At 41.4% G+C, this 21,964-nt stretch overlaps 2 protein-coding genes across 3 annotated transcripts in view; one reads left to right on the top strand and one right to left on the bottom strand.

Annotated features, from left to right (window-relative positions):
• The first annotated feature begins 444 nt into the window (after window positions 1–444).
• Window positions 445–21,964, top strand: part of tfb1m (transcription factor B1, mitochondrial) — a 32,880-nt gene continuing 11,360 nt past the window's right edge. Inside the window, exons 1-6 of one of the 2 annotated variants that reach the window (XM_037746411.1) lie at window positions 445–573; window positions 2,646–2,795; window positions 3,351–3,502; window positions 3,717–3,825; window positions 3,915–4,066; window positions 5,359–5,478. In XM_037746411.1, coding sequence (XP_037602339.1) covers window positions 2,660–2,795; window positions 3,351–3,502; window positions 3,717–3,825; window positions 3,915–4,066; window positions 5,359–5,478 — 669 coding nt within the window. In that variant the 5' untranslated portion in view covers window positions 445–573; window positions 2,646–2,659. The remainder of the gene's footprint in view (window positions 574–2,645; window positions 2,796–3,350; window positions 3,503–3,716; window positions 3,826–3,914; window positions 4,067–5,358; window positions 5,479–21,964) is intronic. The other variant, XM_037746412.1, reaches the window with a different exon arrangement.
• LOC119474390 (claudin-20) lies at window positions 15,440–21,845 on the bottom strand. The gene is made up of 3 exons (XM_037746413.1): window positions 21,548–21,845; window positions 19,875–19,922; window positions 15,440–19,209 (listed from the first exon to the last, which is right to left on the bottom strand). The coding sequence occupies exon 3, from the start codon at window positions 19,018–19,020 to the stop codon at window positions 18,292–18,294; it is 729 nt and encodes a 242-aa protein (XP_037602341.1). The 5' UTR covers window positions 19,021–19,209; window positions 19,875–19,922; window positions 21,548–21,845; the 3' UTR covers window positions 15,440–18,291.

Raw genomic sequence — 21,964 nt, 5'->3', positions numbered from 1 at the left:
TTTGTCCCGCAGTGGGGAAATTTGCAGTGTACAGCAGCAAAGGGGATAGTGCAAAAAACAAGATGCATCAGCTAACACAGTAAAAAAAAGAGCTAAACAAAGTGTAACAAATTATGAACCATTTAAAAAGAAGGAAGTATAAAAAATAGTAGCAGTATATACAGTATTGACAATAAACAGACTATTAACAAAATTGCACAAGTGGAAAATGATATTGCACAGTGAGAATGAATGAAATTCCACCTGAAAATATCAGGTTATTGGAATAAATACACACAAGAAAATAATTAACGAGAAAACAAACAACCAGACAACAGAGCACAATTAAAACAGTTACATTCAATTTACTGTAAATAAATACATTACATTATCATTGAATTGTCGCCCACTTTTGGCTGTGAGGCATCATTACATCAACAACGAGCGTCTTTTTCAAGGGCAAAGCTAAACCCCGCCTTCTTGAATGTGATTGGCTGAGGTTGGGATTCTCGTGATCTCATTGGATACTCAGAGACGTCAATAGAATGACGTATAAGGAAGTGTAAGGGATGAAAACCAGCACTGGTGAGAAACGTGGGTTAACCCTTGTACATTTTTAAGCTTTCTGTCCTTATTATACTCCGTTTGGTTCCTTCTCAGTGTTATGTCTGTTCTTAGAAACAATATGAAGTGTTCCGACTGAATACACAGGCTCTGCTGACAGCATTTGGACCAATAACTAACATTTAGCTGCAGTGCTAACAAGACTGTGTCAGACTGTTGCCATATCACAGCTCAGCCAGCGGTCAACATGAGTTTAAAGTTAATTGTTCCGGTTCCAGGTTGCTTCACTGCCTCCTGACTGAATAGTTTAGGTTGCTGTATTACTCAGCTAATGTTATTCATGTGCAGCAGTGCACACATGATACTATAATGTTCTGTGGGGATTAATAAAGGTTCATCTTATCTTATCTTATCTTATCTTATCTTATACAACCAGCACTGTTCCCAGTAGACCACTTACACCTGTACACCAAAAACTGACAATAACCTGATATTTTCAGGTGGAATTTCATTCATTCATTCATTCTCACTGTGCAATATCATTTTCCACTTGTGCAATTTTGTTAATAGTTTGTTTATTGTCAATACTGTATATACTGCTCCTATTTCTATACTTCCTTCTATTTAAATGGTTCATATTTTGTTACACTTTGTTTAGCTCTTTTTTTTTTACTGTGTTAGCTGATGCTTCTTGTTTTTTGCACTATCCCCTTTGCTGCTGTACACTGCAAATTCCCCCACAGCGGGACTAATAAAGGAATATCTTATCTTATCTTAATGTAATGTAACTACTACGTGTTTTCAAAATGTGGAGTGAAACAATAGTAAAGTGTTGTGTTAAACTCTGTTCCCCCTTCCAATAGTGTTTCCCTCCCATTAAGGTTTCCAGTAGCGCCCTCCACCATGGTTAGGGTAGTAAGGTTGGGGTCAGGTTAAGCGTCCCATAAAACAAGTGGTTACAGTTCACACACCACATACAACCACATCATCCTTTTTTTTTATCCATTACTCTCTTTTAAAACATCATCTTTTTATCCATCACCCTATTAAACACCATCCTTTTAGCCATCATTTTTTTTACTTCTATTTATCTACCTATTTATATTTATTTTACTTTATTTTATCTTATTCTTTTTAATCTTGCCTTAATTTGATTTGCACCCTGACTGACAGCCAGCCACCCCCACCCCTCTCAAGCGCACACACTGTAAACAGTCACATGATATTGATCTTGCCCAGTTATGTTGGCTTTTTTAAAGTTTTCTTTATTTCTTTATTTATTTCTTTATTTCTTTAAATTTATTTATTTAATTATTTTTCTCTCAATTTTGTTTTAACCATATTTCATTTTATTTTATTTTGTTATGAGGAAAAGAATGTAAATATATATATATATATATATATATATATATATATATATATAAACAGCAAGAAAGGGGGAAAAAAATCCTCAACTGGCCTGGCATGGGCCATGCTGCCTCAACACCAACTGGGCCCCTCCACCATCTCCTCTCTCACGAATTTACGATATGATGGTTAGAGTCGGAATATGGGTTGGTTCAGCTGTAGGTAGAGGGAAACGACAGGGAAACCGTTTTTGACACAACACCTGGTTTTTTGTCCTCATGTTGTTCATTTAGTTTTTCTGTTAAAACACCACTAGATGGTGCACCAGATCTTATTATAAGACACCATGACATTCAACACAGTCAACCTTAAAGCACTGACGCCTCAGCAGTAAGCAATCCCATGAGCCGATAAATAATTCACATACTATGTCCTCTGCAACATATTTGTGAGAAAACATTAATATGTTTGAATTTAAAGGTTAGAATAAAGCCGACACATCATACTTGTAAAGGGACATGTTAAAATAACACCATTCCTAACCCCAAATGCCTTTCATTGTCTGCCATTCAAAAGGTCACTCCTGACCTAACAAACTTTTCACATAATCTTTCAAACAGGTTATTATTATTCCCATTAATGCCTCACATGTTGCCCTTTTAGACATATATGACTCTCGCAGCTTTTGAATCGCTTTGCTGCTGAGGAAGATGATCATAGTTTTTCTCACCTTTTGTGTGTTTTGTTTTTCACAGTGTTGTTCACCTGAATGATGGCGGCCTCAGGGAAACTGGCGTCTTTCCGTCTGCCTCCCTTGCCTACTGTTGGCGAGCTCATAAAGCTGTACAACCTGCGAGCTGAGAAACAGCTGTCCCAGAACTTCCTTTTGGATTTGAGGCTCACAGGTTCGTCCGCCTCGCTCTTCCTTCCTCGCTCTCTCTGCAGTGCACCAGCATCTGATCGCTCCTGTTCTTTGTTATGTCTGCACTGAGGGCTCAATGGTGTGTTTTGTTAGTGCACATGATTGCACAGCTCCGCACAGACCTTGTTTCAAGGCATTGAAACCGACAGGCTTTTCTGTATGGACAAGGTTGAGTAGAAATCTCCTTCTAATGTGAATGGACCAAGTCAATTGTTTACAGCCCTTGCAGAGCTTGAGCCTTAATGTAATTATCAGTGATGCAGCACAGGTCTGATCTGCTCTCTTGTCCTTGGACAAGGTGACTGTTAGATTAATGCACCTCATCTTCATCACACAGAGGCAGACAGGTATTGTAATATCATACACTATTAATCTCAATTTAGATACCCAAGACTCTGATGAAGACATTTGATTGGAGAGTATGGTGTAATTTATATGATGTATGAGTTGAACTAAGTTCGTACCTAATTCACAGAGTGTATGCAAAAATATTGATGAAACGCACTATTGAGTTGGTCTTCCATCTCCATCTTTTCAGACAAACTAGTGCGCCAGGCAGGCAGTTTGAGGGATGCGCATGTGTGTGAGGTGGGTCCTGGTCCCGGCGGTCTCACCCGCTCCATCCTCAACGCCGGGGCAACGGACGTGCTTGTGGTGGAGAAGGATTCACGCTTCATCCCAGGGCTGAAGGTAAATTGAGCATCCACAATGTTATCAAGGTCATTAGGTCATTCAGCAGAAAAAAAGCTCCGACACCGTCACCTGTCAGCTGCTTGAGAGCAGTCAATCAATTTTCAACTGCAGCATCGTTAACCACCTGCAAAGTGACTGATGATTATTTATGATTATTAGTTTTTCTGAGCACCTTTTCATTTTTCTCCTTTAATGTCATCCATTTCCACAGCTGTTGTCTGAGTCAGCACCAGGGAGGTTGAGGATTGTCCACGGGGACATACTCAACTACAGAATGGACCGAGGTTTCCCAGGAACGATCTCTAAGCCATGGGAGGCAGGTGAGAATGTGAAATTACGAAAGCTGGACGGTGGTCATGTGTAGTAAACAAATTAAAGTTACAATAACTTTGTATGTTTGGCTCCACAGATCCACCAAACCTTCACATCATAGGGAATCTCCCATTCAACGTCTCCACCCCCCTCATCATCAAGTGGCTGGAGCACATAGCTAACGGAACGGGGCCCTTCATCTACGGACGCACCCGGCTCACACTCACTTTCCAGAAAGAGGTCGCAGAGGTGCGTGAACACTGTTGCATGTTTCAGTTTTCAAGGTGTATATTTGTCAGGATGCTGTTGTCTTGTCCAGCCGCCAAGAATAGAGGGGTTAGTGAGAACAAAGCAGCAAATCAGAGAAATAAAACATTATTTTTTGATTGCTTCATGGCAGTTCTGAGTTGCCGGATTTTTAATGAATGAAGCCAAAAGGCGGGCTGTCCTCTCTGCCTGGTGTGTGTGCCTCGGTCTGCAGAAGAGAGACAGAGGAACAGGGGAACTCACAGCGATTTAACAAACCCGTTCTCATCCGTCAATTACGGCCGCAAAGCATCAAAAGGGGGACTTGCGCCCATCGATGTATAGCCTAATGCTTGTGCTTTGGTATCAGAAGCCGAGGGGCGTGACAAAGCGGCGATATTTGACCACCTGAACGGGCTGCACATCCTGCGTGCTGTTATTGACTGGGTGGTTGCACCCCCACGTGGGGCCTAAAGGCTGTTTGCATACGGCCAGAAGCATCCAGAGTAAATCAAAATAGGAAGAAAAGAGAAAAAACAGGCAGAGTACTGCAGGATCTCTGCAGAAACAAACACCGTCAGACACTTCTAGTGGGGCATAAGTGATGATTGAGAGGGATTATTTTTCTATCAGTATATACATTGTTTTTTAGACAATTGTTGCATATTATACCTTTTAAATTGTGTGTTAAAATTAAAATTGACCAAAGCTTAAATACTCCTTTAGTCTGAAGTCTACACATGGCTTTATATTGCTATTTTTTATTTGTTTTGCAATGCAATCAACACTAGTGTTGGAAATTTACTTTTTTGTCCACCTGTCACTGTGGCTGGTGGATTAAAAAAATCCACCAGCCACTCAATAGTTTACAATTGATTTTTTTGGCTGGTGAGAAAAGCAAATCTAGCAGACACTTGCATATTTTACCAGCATTCGGCTGGTGCTAATTTCCAACCCTGATCAACACTGTTTGAAATATTGTGTAATGAATGTCTTTTATTGTTATGATTAAGTAATGACTTCTTGATCCATAATTAATCAGAAAATCCAACTGAGATAAATAAATCTGGGGTGTTTTTATCATTTAGGCCAGCATGATGTTTGCTTATTATTTTCTATTAATGACACATGGATGCATTTAGATACTCATTTTGTTCCAGTTTTTGGTCTTTATGTAATATGTTTGCCAGACATGTTTGGTTACTGCAAAAAGCAACATTACATGAACTCAACAATTAACTTGGTTTTACTGAATTTGCATCAGGAATTTGTGGTGTTTTTTTCTCTCTGTCCAGAGGTTGACAGCCAGCACAGGCAGCAAACAGAGGAGCCGTCTGTCCATCATGGCTCAGTATCTCTGCACAGTCCGCAACTGCTTCACCATCCCCGGACGGGCCTTCGTCCCTAAACCAGAGGTAGGATTTAACTTTGATAATGATACTTTATATCTCTAAATTAAATACTACCATGTCAAATAAAAAAGCAATGATTTAAACTAGGGCTGTCAATCGATTAAAATATTTAATCACGATTAATCCCATGATTGTCCTTAGTTAATTGCGATTAATCGCAAATGAATCGCACATTTTTTTATCTGTTCAAAATGTACTTTAAAGGGAGATTTGTCAAGTATTTAGTACTCTTATTTTTCATGGGTGTGGGCAAATATGCTTGCTTTATGCAAATGTATGTATGTAAAAGAAATATGCTCAAATCATAACATGTCAAACTGAAGCCCCACAGGCAACAACAGCTGTCAGTGTGTCAGTGTGCTGACTTGACTATGACTTGCCCCAAACTGCATGTGATTATCATAATTGAACATGTCTGTAAAGGGGAGACTCGTGGGTACCCATAGAACCCATTTTTATTCACATATCTTGAGGACAGAGGTCAAGGGACCCCTTTGAAAATGGCCATGCCAGTTTTTCATCATAAGTTTGGAGCGTTATTTAACCTCCTTCGTGAGTGTGACATGGTACCAATGGATTCCTTAGTTTTTTTAGTTTCATATGATACCAGTATCTTCACACTAGCTTTAAAACTGAGCCCGCCAAAACCTAAAAATCGCAAGTTGTGTTAATGTGTTAAAGAAATTAGTGGCGTTAAAACGAATTTGCACTAGCGCGTTTTCGCGTTAACTTTTACAGCCCTAATTTCAACCTTTAGTACCAGTATTGAAACAGTGGCTGTCAGAATGTCAGCAGATGGACACATTATTATTTCACAGTTCTTACGCTACTGTAGGATAAGAGTGGGATCTCCTCACATCTCCTAAGCTCTGCTCTCCTCGTCTGGTCCCTTTGCTCCCGTCAGAGTCCCTCATCATGTCACCATCACTCATCCCTCCCTCACTCCTCTTGCTTTAAGGCTTCATTAAGACTGTGTTGAATCAGTGTTGTCTCTATTCTGTCTTTGGACCCTTTCTAGGTTGTAATGATGCCTGGTGGGTATTTGAGATGTGGCACGATCACACTGCGCCTTGTAATGAGGGCCTAGTTCTTTTTTAGGATCAACTTCTCTGTCTGCGTCTTTCAGCCCATGTGCGTGTATCGGTGGTGTAAGAAAGACGTTCACTCTTACGTAACGCGAGAATGCAAAGGTTTTTTTTTCCTTTCAGGGGGTAAGAATTTATATTAGGACTAGGGGGGGCATTAAGAAAATATACTCTAAGTACTGCTGCAAAATTGGAAATATCAGTGGTGGCTAATGGACCGCCCCGCTGAGATAGATTTTGAGATTACAGATGCACAACTCTTAGGAGCTCTCTTACATCTTTGTACAAATGTAACCATGTTTTTCTTTTCCTGAATTAGAAGATAGGTGTTAGGTTGATGTCAGAGATGGACTGGTGGTCCCTTGAAGATGTCACGGCTCTTTAGGAGACCCACTGTTGGTAAATATTTTATCTCCTGTGTGGAGTAAAACGCAGCAGAGTGAATGAGACCAGTGCTGATTGTTCATTCTCTTAGAAGAGAAGGCTCCCAATGATTATTTCATCACACTGAGCTGCCTTTCCGCCTTTGCATTTATTTTTTTTATACTCTTGAACGTCTTATTTTTGTGTGTATGACAAACTGGAGCTTAATGGATTTCAGCATGGTGCTTGTGGTATGCATAAACACGAACAGAGTGGATCTGCGCTTCATGCGGGTGCATGCACTGCCGAATGAATCAGCGCATCCCACATGCGAACGCAGGCCAGCTATCCGCCACTAAATGTTTTAATGGGCACTTGGTCGAATTGATATCATTAGGAGAGATGATGGCTGTTTGATGAGCAGGCCTCCTGCTGCTGGTGTCCTATAAAAGATCACAGAGTATGTTAATAACGCTATCATACTCTCTGCATTGTGCGGGCCCCTTTTTACTAGTATGTCATGTAGTATAATTCATAAAACGCTCTATGGCTCTGCATTGTTTACTGGTGCACGCCAGAGTAATTACGCAAAATTGCATGAGCAATAAAAATGTCCTGGCTGATGTACGGGACAACATCAAAGGCTGATAGGAGGGGGGGATCGAGGTTGTGACACTGGAATATAGACTTCTAAAGCAGCTGTTTGTATGTACATATATATTGTCAGAATGCCTAAAGAGATATAGAAAAAAACAGAAAAATATTGTCATTGCATAAATGCACAAAATTCTAATAGAAACAGTCTTGGGTGTTGATACTGTTCACTGCTTGGAGTGCTCTAGTGAAAAAGCAGAAGCACGTTATAAAAATCATAATGGCTAAATATCCCCTTTGTGGGCAGAAGTTAATTATAATGGAGGAGTAACGCTGCCAAATCGCAATCTCCCTCCCTCTATATCCCTCTCTTCTGTCTGTGCTTTTTCAGGAAGTGTGTGTGTGTGTGTGTGTGTGTGTGTGGGACTGCGTCATTACCTATAGCCAATAAATCGTCTCAGTGATCTAATTGTTGGTATTATCTTGTTCCCACTGAAGCTTTGGGATCACTGATTGTGTTAATGAAGAGGAATTTGTTCAAATTGAAGCTCAACTGGGCCTTGTTTTTGTCTTTGCCATGTCCAAACCTGAGGCTCTCTGTTGTTGCTGTGGTGAATGAATGAGTGAGTGAGTGAGTCATGGTTCTCCTGGAACAGGTCCGCTCAGTCAGATATTTCTGTATCTTTACGAACGTTTCTGTGAAAAACAAAATGCTCCTGGCTGGTCAATGGCTTTAGCTGTCCTCCCCCCACATCACCTATGACAACAACTCTCTTACGCTACAGTAATTAAAATACGCAGCAGCAGCAGGTGCAATACTACTACCACTACACATATGGCAATTGGTGGACTGTGAAAAAAACATTTGAAGTGGTATAATACTGTGCAATCAAACAAACAGCGATTCACAAAGAGCCACAGAAAAAGGCGATGAAATAACTGAACCGTTTCATGAGCCATGATGAGGAAAATAGCTCCAGTTAAAGGCGAGGGGGGGAAGGGGAAGTACGGGTGTGATTGGTGGGTTGATTTGAACCTATAGGAGCTAGGCTAATAGGATAATGAGAAGGGAAATGTTGAATCCATTTTAAATCAGCAGCTGCCGGGGCCCATATTGACGCGGGGTGGGCAGAACGGCTCTTATCCTCGCAGTTTAATCTGTCCGTCTTGTTCTTCTTCGCCCCCGGTCTGCACCTCTCTGGTGTCACATTGAGTGACTGAGATTGTCCTTGAAGGTTTTCCGAGAGAGGCGATTGGCTGTTTGATGGTGTTCCCCGAGGCTCGCCGTGCCCTAGGTCTGTCCTGCTGCAGATCACACCTGCCTCCCTTTCCTTATTAGTCGCTCTGCTCCTGTTAATTCTCACATGCGGATCGAGCGGTTTTTAAATTGCTTCTGTCGTTCGCAGCTATACATATATATCTGCAAGATCTCTTTAAGGAAGTAAACTGAGAAAAAGAAAACTGCTTCTCTGCTGTTGCTTTAGTCATTATACACATTTCTAATTTGTATTCTGGTCAGGGGTCAAGGAGTTTTAGAGTGCACGCTGCCATCAAGCATCTGTATCTTCAATAGGGACATTCTGTCATCCAATTTCATCTTCACTGCCTCTTTACATAGAAAATAGCTGATTTGCAAAGAGTAAGGAGTGTGTTGTTGACTCGCTCATCTCTCTTCCCCTGCCTCTCTGCTTCCTCGGCAGAATGTGATTAAAATCAACTTGTGTCCGTCACAGGCAGGTCTATAAGTCGCACAATAGATGCTCCATCACGAGCAACCTGCCGTCTCTTCTGTAGAGCTCCTACAGAGCTAACAACTGTGTTATTCATTAGCAAAAGTGAGGAAGAAAATGAGTCATTGAGGAGGGGGGCAGTGGGAGACTGAAATATTAAATGATAGAGGTGGTAAAAATTTTTTTTTAAAAAAGCAGTAAAAGAAAATGGGAAAGAGGAAAAATTGAGTCATAACTAGGTGAGGGAAACTGGCTAAAACCACAGTGAGATAATAGAAATAAAGGCAAGGAGAAATGGAGGTTGAGTCTGTATATGATTTGGATGTGATGTATGGACAGTGGTGGAAGAAGTACTTGGATCTTTTACTTAAGTAAAAGTACCAAGTTAATCACACATTATTTATCTGTTCAAAATGTACCTTAAAGGGAGAGTTGTCTAATATTTATAACTCTTATCAACATGGGAGAGTGAAAATATACTTGCTTTATTCAAATGTATGTATATTTTTATTATTGGAAATCAATTAACAACACAAAACAATGACAAATATTGTCCAGAAACCCTCACAGGTACTGCATTTAGCATAAAAAATATATGCTCAAATCATAACATGGCAAACTGCAGCCCAACAGACAACAACAGCTGTCAGTGTGTTGACTTGAATATGACTTGCCCCAAAACTGCATGTGATTATCATAAATGTCTGTAAAGGGGAGGCTCGTGGGTACCCATAGAACCCATTTTCTTTGACATATCTTATGTCAGTGGTCAAGGGACCCCTTTGAAAATGGACATGCAAGTTTTTCCTCACTAAAATTTTGTGCAAATTTGGAGCGTTACTTAGCCTCCTTTGCGACAAGCTAGGATGACATGGTTTGTACCATCTAGCTTTAAAACTGAGCCTGGTACAACCTCCGGGAGATCGATTGCGTTAATGCATAAAAGAAATTGGTGGTGTTAAAACAAATTTGCGTTAACATGTTATTATCGCGTTAACTTTGACAGCCCTAATTCTAATCAAAATGTACTTAAAGTATAAAAAGTAAAAGTACTTGTTTTGCGAAATTATATATTATTATATTTATATTTATAATTATATTATATATAATATCAGTAGTTTAGTTCAGTGGTTCCTAACCCTGGGGTGAGACTCCACAGGGTAAAATTAATCAGATAGAAAAGAAAAAACAAAGTTCTGCTACACAAAAAACAATTAATACTTTTCTCTAATCTTTTATTTTTAGTGATGGCATTCAAACTGTTATTTAAATGAAATTATTTGAAAAATTGTATTTTATAAACCGATCGTATGTTTGTTTTTTTGCAACTAGTAACTTTATCTGTCAAATAAATGTAGTGGAGAAAAAAGTACAATATTTCCCTCTTAAATGTAGTGGAGTAGAAGTATAAAGTAGCATAAAATGGAAATACTCAAGTAAAGTACACATGCCTCAAAATTGTACTTAAGTACAGAACTTGAGTAAAAGTACTTAGTTACTTTCCACCACTGTGTATAAAATGAAACAAAAGCTGGAAAAGGCTGGAAAAACGGCAAAGCTTCCTCCACATGAGTACAGAGCGCTAGAAGACAGATTCATGACAGAGATCGATCTGAAAGGAGAGCGAGGCGTACCTCCAGCAGATGGTTGTCTGGGCCCGTCGTCAGCCCGCTCTGAGTAATGGCTCCATCAGCCATCACCCACCAACTAACCGAGCCTCACAGGAGGAGAGCCCTACAGATGTTCGCCTTGTACACAATCGTCGACCAAGAGCACAGACCAGATGAACAGAGCCTAAATTGAATTTGTTAATGCTGCATTGAACATCCATTATGGCTGGCAGTTGTCTGGGAGACTTTGGATTTTGGCAGTCCTCTTGTTTTTCCATGGCTAAAGTGTCAGCAGCTGTTTCAAGTATCAGAATAGTTATATCCTTTTGAATTTAGGAGTTTTTCAGTGTTGAATGTGACCCAGCTCAGTCCACTTTAATGCAGTGACAGGCTCGATGATGGATATCTTCTCTGTGACCTGAAGCGGACCACTAACAGTGAGAGTCTCGCTCCGAGGGGCTGCACCGCTTTCTCACCTTCCGCCACACATTCTACAGGCGCACAATTCATCCAGGCCTATTCATATCTCGCAAAACGGGGTCAAACACGGTATCAAGAGTATCGGGCAAAAGTTATTTCAATGACTGGTGCCGGCGCAGTAAACGCCTCCAGGCTTTGGTCTCAATACATCACAGAGACCCAAGGTAAAGAAAAGAGCTAAAAATACTCTTCCGCCTCCTCCTCCTCCTTCCTTAAACAAAATGCCGAGGTTGGCAGAGTTGGCTTATGAACATCTCCGGAGATCTATTGCTCCGCCTAACACAGGAACCGTGCTCAGAGTCAGCGTTCAGTTTAGCAAATTCAGCTCTGTTTAGTTGGTAAGCACGCCAAGAGAATATGCAGGTATTTTTGAGGAATGATGTTAAAAAACCCTGGCTACATCCCAAGGAAAGAAGGTCAGCTTCAAATAAATAAATTGCCAGCGGTGCTATGATGCAATGATAACAAATTAAGTCTAAGTCTTTTGAGTGCTCTAATTTAAACTTCATGCACTGTGATTTCATGACTTTGTCAGGCTTTTTGGAGGTATTGAAGGTGTCAGTTGTATTCAGTGGCTGTGTTGATGAGGTCACAGTAAAAATAACATAGTTATCATGATTTAAACCTGCAGTAGGCAGAATGTTTTTGTCATCATTGCGCAAAAATTCCATAATAACCTTTCAGCATATTGTAATTCAAGTGAGAGATAACTGGACTCCTGCACCTCATCATGGCTCTGTTTTCAGGCTTTAAAAAATCTATTCCTATTGAGCGTTCCTATTGGCTGTGCTCCGGCTGTTGGGCGGTGCTTGGTATTTCCTCAACTGATCTCAACATCGCTGCCGGGTCACAAACTTTCTCATTTCACAGCTAAACAGTACACTACAAGATGTTTCCTGAAAACATTTGAGGAGAGAAATAGGCATTACAGTAACAGAATATTGATTCATATTTCATCAGCACTGTGAAATCTTGCAGATGCCATTAGGAGCAGCGGAGGACACAGAGGCACATGATTTTTTTTTTCAGATTACCTGTCTCATGCTCTTCTGTCAGGATACAGTGACCCTTTTATAAAAATAACTTTTTTTTAATCATATTTGCTCCATTTCCACCCACTGCAGCTTTGACTGACGAGATTTGCAATAACCTTTCTGTCCATGTGTGAAAGTATGCCTCTGCCTTAGCCTGTTATTGTGTTTCTGCGCTCTCACTAATACACTATAGTCTCCTGTAATACAATACAATACAATAATCTGTTCTTTCATCGAGAGATATAGATTGCAAAAAACGGATGTGTCCACACACCCTTCCACCATTTAACCTACCTCACCTTCAGCTTACTGAATCCTCCCCGCTACACGTCCTGCCCTGTGCTCAAAGCTGAAATATTAAAGGGCCTCCTTTTGAACTGTCAGAGTGTATTGTTTTCCTACAAGCGCTCCTTTTGTCATCTCCATAGCCTTTCCTGCCTTTCTCAGCAGTTAACTGCTCAGCCAAGGTCGTTGCTTGCTATTATTCCCCAGCCCCGCACGAGCACTGGGACCAGAGGGGAGCAACAAAGGAAGGTCATTCTCCCTCAGCGTTGATGACCAATATGAACCTTCATGAGCATTGACGGCTGGCCAAAACAAAAGGCCAGCCGGGTGACATACTAGAGCGATTTGGGTGCTCACTGTATTTTGAGCAATGTGGTGATTGCTAATGGAGTTTTGGTGAGCGATGGTATGACGGTTCCTTAACATGCTCCGATAACCGTCTCGCTCTTTGTGTCTGATGTGACTGTGGTGGAGTGCGTTAAGCTCTTGCGAGCAGCCATCGCTTCATTGTCTTCAACGTTGATTTTCTTGGAAAGGTCATTTTCTGGTCAAGAAGGCCAATAATGTAATCTGTGAATTTGACACGGCAGTGAAGTTCAAAGAGAAGCCTGACGCGTGATTAACCCCTGCCTCCAAACTGACGAGCGCTCACCTCACATTTGAGATCTGTCACAGCGGCAACTCGGGGTGAAAGCCTTTGATGGAAAATGTAGGTTAAATACACAGAGGAGCAGATCTTATTAGCGTTTTCCCCACGAGAGGAGCAGTTATTTGATCTGCACTCTTGTTGCATAACCAAGAGGAGTGGGAGAACGAGAGAGAGCCGTGAATAATCCATGTATGTTTCAGGAAAGCACATTCTCGCTCAGTCGGTCTCAACGAGGCTCCAATCAGTTGTAATGAGAGCCCAGATTCACTTTGGAAAGTATATAAGCGCTCCATCTGAAGTGTACGGGCTACATCATATAACAAAGATATTTATGTTGGAGAACATACTGTACAGTATTCTGATCTGAAACAAGCTCCGTTTAAGGCTTTAGGCATCCTCATTCAGCAAGTTGTGCACACTTGTTTTTGCACAGTCGAAGCCAGTTCAATGAAACACATTTCCAGGAGGGGATGTTTGTTTCTAGTGTTGCCCCCTCTCAGTCGTCTAATTGGCTGTTTTAGTGTTGGGCGACTACGATTTCTTCGATCAATAAGTTGTTTTTTATTCTTTTTTTCATGCTGAAAGACTGATTTCTTAGAAACTTGTGAGCACATCTCTGGTAAACACAAGATTTAAAGTGGTGCTTTTGTGTGATTCTTTGTGGATTTAAATTAACAAATTTTCTTTGGTCAAGGACAGCCCTATTTGTTTCAAGATTTAAGATTGTCTTTCTTATAGATCCTTTCTCTTGTTGCTATGTTTGCATGTGTCTAGTTTCTTAACTTCATGGATTCATGCCTAACCGATGCATGGTTTTGAGGCCAATACTGATATTGATATTTGAGAGTTTAAAATCTCTGAATAACAATTAATCAGCCTAGATGCATTTTTATACAAACGCATAACATTTTAAAACTATTTTGATAGGAATCACTTGAATTTAGTTATTCAAAATTTGGACATATACTGAGTGGGACATTTTACAGTTGAAAAATAAACTTCAGTAGGGCTGCAACTAATGATTATTTTCATTATTGATTAATCTGCCAATTATTTTCTTGATTAATCATTTGGAAACTCAAACCCGAAGACATTCAATTTATTATCACATAAAAGAAAAGCAGCTACTCCTCACAATTAAGTAGCTGGACCAGTGAATGATGCCTCAAAAAATGACTTATGATTAACTGATTATCAAAATAGTTGCAAATTATTTTTCCATTGATCAACTAATCGATTAATCAACTGATCGTTTCAGCTCTACAGTACTTGTCAGTGCTCTCTGGTGAATATTTTTGAAATTTCTGTACAGCAATTTGTTGTCACAGCAAGCTAATGTCTGCTTATTGCAGGTATATCGGTGTAGAGTCATGTCAGTGATATATCACAGCTGTCATACACAACCTCTTACTGTATGTGTTATTCTTCTTTTGTGGTCATCTTTAATGATTATCAGCAGCTGCTCTGCACGTTGCCAGATAAACCTGACAGCTGAGATAACTCCCATTCCCTTAACCAGCCAGAAGTTATTATTTCACTCATCTATTAGCTTATGCCATCATCCCAGTGAGGAGTGATTGGCGGAGTCTGGGTGTGGTATTAAAGGAAGAATTCCTTTTTCAAAACCCATTTCCACATAGTAATGTTTTATGGATGCATATTTTAGTTGGACTTGATACTGCTTCATTCCTGGGTGCTGCGTATGAGCAGCCTGTCTGCAACACTCAGCACAGCCCGTACTGTCCAACAATCTGTAGCTTTGGCAGAGAGATGAATGCTATCTCCTTCCTTATCACCCCGACACATAGAATCACGCAAGACTTGCACGCAGCAAACCACATACAGTAGGCATGTTGCTTTCACAAAATAGTTTTATTGGTAAAAAATAGAACTACTTGCACAAGCACATTGAGACAACTGTATCAGAACTTGTGAACTGTTAATCATCACAAATATGCTCTGGCAAAGTAAGAAGTGCTAAAGCATCCACAAAAATAAGCTGCAGTTATCAAAATGATAAATCAATGTCTCGGTACAGTAAATGCAGTAGAGTTGTAACTCTTTAGACTTTTAGGACCTTGTCACTTTTGCACTCTGGCCATTTATAAGCTTATGAAATTGCGTGCTGATGATCAAGCTGCACAGCCACGAAAAAAAGAGAAATCTCTAGCTCCTATTTTCTTGCTGATCATCAGACAGAAATGGTTCCCTTTTTTTCCCAGAGTGCCAGTGAGTGTTATGTATTTGTACTGGTCCAGGGAGCCTGGAATGCTCAGCTGTTTGAAACAAACTGCTGTCAAATAAATTAACACAAGTAAAGGTGCATTGAGTAGTCTTCTTATAAAGAAGATATGGTATGAACATGATATTGTATTTTTTATATTGAAACAATCTGAGGGACTCCTGATCCGTCAGTGAAAACAAACACCTTGAAAGCCTAGATACGTGGGTACAGTTGGCTTACAGTGAACCAGAATTCATGAAACAAATAAAAAAGAATGCATTTAGAAAACACCACACTTATGTCTTTTCAGTGAAACGCTCATCCCGGTGAAGTCTTGCTGTGCTTTGGGAAATGAGGAACAAAGAGGATTTAAAATAACCCTCGAAAGCAGCACTGGACTGTACACAAGCATCTAGTTGACTTGAGACTTAGTCTGGCAGAACAAATCACAAATCCATAAAACATTTGCTGATGTATAATTCACGTACAAACGACGCAATAAAAAATAAACGGAAAGAACTCCAGATAGTATTAAAACGTGTCATCATGAAACGATTTGGCACATTCTCGAAACACATAACGTGTCAGTATTAGTTGATGACATGGCACATTCTTCTTTGTTTATTGCATTGGTTATGGTGCCTGGGCAGTGAGTTATTGTCAGGAGGCCAGTTCCGTCGGCTATAGTCTGTGCTGGGCAAGATGGCTAAGTCGGGGTGGGGTGGAAACCTGGCCCTAGAGGGCTGCCAGGGCCGGCAGTGGTGCCCACAGAGATGCCCGTGGCGTGCCGGCAGCAGCCTGCAGGTGGCGAGCTGGGCTTAGCCATCTGCTCTCCCCCCAGGAGGCTGCATGTTTATGAGAGAGAAGGAGAGAATGTGCAGTTCTATACATCACTGCCAAGGCCTGTCTCAAGCATGAAAACGTGAGATATCCCTCCCTCAGTAAAGAGCAGGAACATTACTGTCTGAAAGCGTAACAGAGCTACTGACATATGAGTAGGTGGAAGTTTTGTTAATGCTTGCGTGTGTGCCATGCTTTCAACATGCATCAGCTCGCTCTCGTCAGCCATCACATCCATGTGACATAGACGTGACACAAACAGGACAGACGGAGCGAGGGGTGAAAAAAGAATGACAGGAATGGTGGCATAGTCAAGTGGCTGCAATTTAAGACACCGAGACCTTTCTGCAGGTGCGGACTGGTAGCATATGCGCAATGCTGACGCACTTGGAAAACAAGTCACATATGGAGAATGACTCAAACCTTTTTTAAGCTGCCTGCCACAAAGCTACCCAGTCGACCATGACTCAAGAAGCTTCTCCTTTTTCTGCCTTGTCTTTACCTCCCTGCCGCTGCACCATTAAACACGCGTTCATCCCTGCGAGACTACTTGTATGGTATAGAATCCATAGCAGCGGGCGGTAAATAAGAGCATTTTCCAAAACCTCTTGACCATGTAACAGGGATGCTGCCTCATGTCACTGGTTAATAAAGGGGATTAGTGAGAGTAGTGTGAGCAAAGGCTCTGATTAAAGCTTCATGCCTGGAGAAAAAGATGCCCTCCTAAACAACTTCAAAACGCTGACTGACATGCACATACCCCCAGACAATACAGATATTTGAATGCCGAATTTCTGTTTCCATGGCAGTGCGTAGGAGGATGACAGGACTGAAAAGCACATGCAAAAAAGCCGGCGTGTCTGAGTGTTTACTGTGTACACAAACACACACAAGAGCATGAGTAAGTGTGTGGGTGTGCATGTCTGAGGGCGTGCAGGAATGGGTAGATGGATAAGGATGGGTAGCTGCTACTTACAGACAGTATGTTTTTGTTTTGGTGGAAAAAAACAGCACATCAGATAGTCCACTCTGCTTAAGGATTGAACCTCTTTCTGTCAATTTCTCTCCGTCTCTCTCATATGTTCACCTGCAGAGAGAGAAGCAGGCAACTGTTTGTCTGCATTTTCTGTCTGAAATCCAGCCCAGCAGTCCACATCTACTCCTCCTGACAGTCCTCTTTGAACAGTTACAGCAGGGTAATGTTTCTACAGCTTTTCAGGCACAGGCATTTTGTGGCTATGTCTCAGTCTTCTACCAGGCATGCCGCTGTATTAATACACAGACAGGCTCCACACAGCATGCTTTAGAGGCAAAATATCAACATCATTCTAGTAGCTAACAAAAATATGACTATTTATTTCAATCGATTCCTCGTAGCATTCTAGTGGATACGTATACGAAAAAACTACAATGGCTTGCCATGAAGAGGTTTCTCAGGCATTATATTGCCTATCTTGTCAATTGAGAGGGTACCAGACGATTGTAAATAGCAGCTAAATGATTGCTTTTTTCTTTCAATTCAAACCTTTGGCGAGGAAAAAAAAATCTACACGGAAGGCTTCCTTATTTGCTTAATCCGTTCCCCGGGGAACTCTTTCTGTGATTTACTGATGAAGGATGTCTGCATTTGGTTAGCGGCTTCCTTCGATGCTGCAGCACCTTATCCTGGCTCCTTACACATTCACGCTGTTTGTTCCAAGGCGCTGCTTAGGGAATACCTCCACTGCTTGTGCTTGCAAAACAGAAAAAGGGAGAAGAGCAAGATAGAGGAGATGGGAAAATGAATTCAAAGTTGTTGCCCTCCTCTATCGTTTTTTCTCCACCTCCATCTGGAGCGGAGCCTAGTGTGTAGCATGAGCCGTGATGGTTCCCCCCCCTCAGGCTCGTCTCCCTTTAGCCGTAGCGTACACAGCGCTGCTTTATTACACATAGTCCTGCAGGCTGTAGCCAGTCTTATTGTCTAATGGGGAGAGAGAGCAGTACTGGTGCTGTAGCTCCTGCTGCTGCTGGAGCAGCTGTTGCTGCTGCTGCTGGAGCAGCAGTTTGTCAGGGGGAGGCAGCAGGATCAGGTCCTGGGGGCCATGCCTCTTCCCCGAGCAGGACATACAGAAGATGGACCCCCCAACGAAGAGGAATCCCGCCGAAACAAAGGCCACGTACACAGCACCCCCAGGCTCAAACTTATTGCTCTCGGGCACACTGGAGTCCAGGAAGTTGGTGATGACCTCGTTGGTAAACCAGGAAGCAGGCACCAGACACAGAAAGCCTGCGGCGACAAAGCAGCCGCCGCTGGCAATCGCAGCGTGCCGCTTGGAGCGCCGTCCACCTCCCCAACGTGTGCATTTTAGTCCCAGGGATGCGAGGCAGAGGCCCATGGCAGCCATTACGCAGCAGAGCACCATAGTGGTGCGGGCAGTCTGCAAGTACGCAGGTAGCGAAAGCACCGAATACTTAAGTGTGCAACTGAACATGCCCGTGCTGTACCACGTGCAGTCCATCCACAGACCCTGCATCTGGGAGATCGCTGTAATGATGTTGGAGCCCACATCTGCGCTGACCTTCCAGTTGGGCAGCAGAGTGGCCACCATAGCACCCATGATGCCCAACAGCGCCAGGACAAATCCAAATATCTGCATCCCCGTGGATGCCATGCTCCTTTTTCAAGTTGATGCTGATGCTGCCGCCGCCTCAGCCCTCGTCCTCGCCAGGCAGCATTCACCCAGCACCAGTCTGGCTCGTCGACCCCACTGTCCAGCCGCCTCTCTCCCCTCCCTTGGTGGTGTACCGGCTGCCAGTCAAAATCCCCAGTTCCTCAGCTCTTCAGCTGCGGCTCCACTGGACTGGAGGAGAGAGACAGAAATGAGAAATTGAACTGAGTGGGTCCCCCCTTCGCTCTCCCTCCCCTCATTCACCCAACACAAGCACAGACTTTTCTGGCTGGAAACAAAGGGGCAGCATGAAGCACGAGCAGATAAGCGCTGGCTCTGACTACACAGTAGGTAGGCAAAACACTGCATGTATGCATTTTCTATGTGCTTGCCTTCTCCTTTTTCCTTTTACCGGAGCCCCATAGAGCTGTTATTGGAGAGGGAGAAATGAGTTTGTGGTATTTGCAAATGCTCAATAGCTATGTGGACTTAAAGCTGCAGTGCCTCCACTCACATACTGTATTATTCTACCACTTTAATTCCACTGCTATTTAACCTTAGAAACTGTGCCTACATTTATTTTAACAGTTACACAATGTTATCTTCAGGTAAAAAGCCAGTTTGCTCAATTTTGACAGCAGATAGAATTAAACTTTGTGAATGCACCAGCTCTTTTTTATTCAGTCGGACTTCCTATCTGGCGCATTGTGGTCTTTATCCGACAGATAGATAAATAGGTCGTTCCAGTTGTGAATACAATCTAATCTCCATGCTCAGTCTAACTGTTTGCTGTTGTTTTATGATCCAAAGAGAGGAGAGGGGTGAAAAAAGAAAGCGATGTTGAAATAATCCCTTACCCCGGCTGCTGGTGCAGAGCTGGCGCGTCACGTTGTTCGCAGTGATTCCTGTAAACACACACAGTCACAGTCACACATTGAAAGACAGCAGGCTGATGAGGAGGAGGAGGAATCAGCCCGGATCACGGGTCCATTCAAGCCATCCATGTTCTTAGCAACAGTGTATAAGAGGAGAGGACATCCCTGCTCTGTCTGTCGACCACACAGAGCCTGAGAGGAATAAACCGTAGCGCTCTGGCACTCTCTCTTCTCCTACCTAGCTCTCTCTCTCTCTGTCTCTCTCTCTCTCTCTCCTCGTCGGTGTGTGTGTGCTGGAGAATAGCAGTCTCTCTCTGCCTCACGACAACTTCATATTAACAACAGGACATCACTGTGCTGCTCCCAACCGCTACTGTATACACCCGTCACCCTGACAACAACCAACCGTTACTCCCTGAATACTCAACCGTTACTTTTAATTAGCTAACTAACTCTACTTGTTTCTCATCAACGCATATAACGCCATATGCTTTATAAATTAAATGATCATTCCACCGTGAATAATCAAAATCTCACCCGGGAAAACATGTGATGTTGAGAGTTAGTTAGCTAATGTTAAGTTTAGCTAACTAGCTAGATAACTGTTAGTTGACAAGCTAGTTAGATAAGTTATCTAACTAGTTAGCTAACTAGTTAACTAACAGTTATCTAACTAGTTAGATAACTTATCTAACTAGTCAACTAACAGTTAGCTAACTAGTTAACTAACAGTTATCTAACTGTTATCTAACTAGTTAGATAACAGTTAGATAACTGTTAGTTAACTAGTTGGATAACAGTTAGTTAACTAGTTAACTAACTGTTATCTAACTGGTTATCTAACTGTTAGATAACCAGTTAGATAACTGTTAGTTAACTAGTTAGCTAACTAGTTGGATAACAGTTAGTTAACCAGTTAGCTAGCAGTTAGATAACAGTTAGATAACTAGTTAGATAACTGTTAGTTGAATAGTTTGCTAACTAGTTAGATAACAGTTAGTTAACTAGTTAGCTAACTAGTTGGATAACAGTTAGTTAATTAGTTAGCTAGCAGTTAGATAACTAGTTAGCTAACTAGTTGGATAACAGTTAACTAGTTAGCTAGCAGTTAGATAACAGTTAGATAACTAGTTAGATAACTGTTAGTTGAATAGTTTGCTAACTAGTTAGATAACAGTTAGTTAACTAGTTAGCTAACTAGTTGGATAACAGTTAGTTAATTAGTTAGCTAGCAGTTAGATAACTAGTTAGCTAACTAGTTGGATAACAGTTAGTTAACTAGTTAGCTAGCAGTTAGATAACAGTTAGATAACTAGTTAGATAACTGTTAGTTGAATAGTTGGCTAACTAGTTAGATAACAGTTAGTTAACTAGTTAGCTAACTAGTTGGATAACAGTTAGTTAATTAGTTAGCTAGCAGTTAGATAACAGTTAGTTAACTAGTTAGCTAACTAGTTGGATAACAGTTAGTTAACTAGTTAGCTAGCAGTTAGATAACAGTTAGTTAACTAGTTAGCTAACTGTTAGTTGACTGGTTAGATAAGTTATCTAACTAGTTAGATAACTTATCTAACTATCTAGCTTGATTTCATGTCTAAAAGCAGCTTCTTTTAAAAGCCATGAGAGTTCACCCAAACTACAAAAAAACAACTTACCTCTAGAGGTGTAACGATAGCTCTCTATGCACAAGGCTTTGGTTTTATTGGCTTTTGTATAAACTCAAGTGGAAATTTGTCCCTCTGTCGCCAATGTCTCCCTGATTTGTGTTCCTTAGGGTGTTGTCTGTGTTTTATTTATTTTTTGTTGTTTTGTTTTGTTTGTTTTTGTTTTTTCCTTTAACTACTTATTTGAGATATTGAGAGGTAGCTAGCTAATGTTAAGCTTAATTAGTTAGCTGGCTAACAGTTAACTCGATTTCATGTCTAAAAGTGCTTTTTTAAAGGGACTGTTTGTAACTTCTTACACGTATAAATCGCTTCCCCCTAAAGAAATAGTCCCATCACAATAATTGTTTACACATTATTCCAGGGTGGGATAGCTAAAATGTAGTCATTAATTTAATTTAATTTGAT

The sequence above is a fragment of the Sebastes umbrosus genome, chromosome 16 (genome assembly GCF_015220745.1).
Source record: "Sebastes umbrosus isolate fSebUmb1 chromosome 16, fSebUmb1.pri, whole genome shotgun sequence".
NCBI lineage: Eukaryota > Metazoa > Chordata > Actinopteri > Perciformes > Sebastidae > Sebastes > Sebastes umbrosus.
This window is presented reverse-complemented; position numbering and strand designations above follow the sequence as displayed.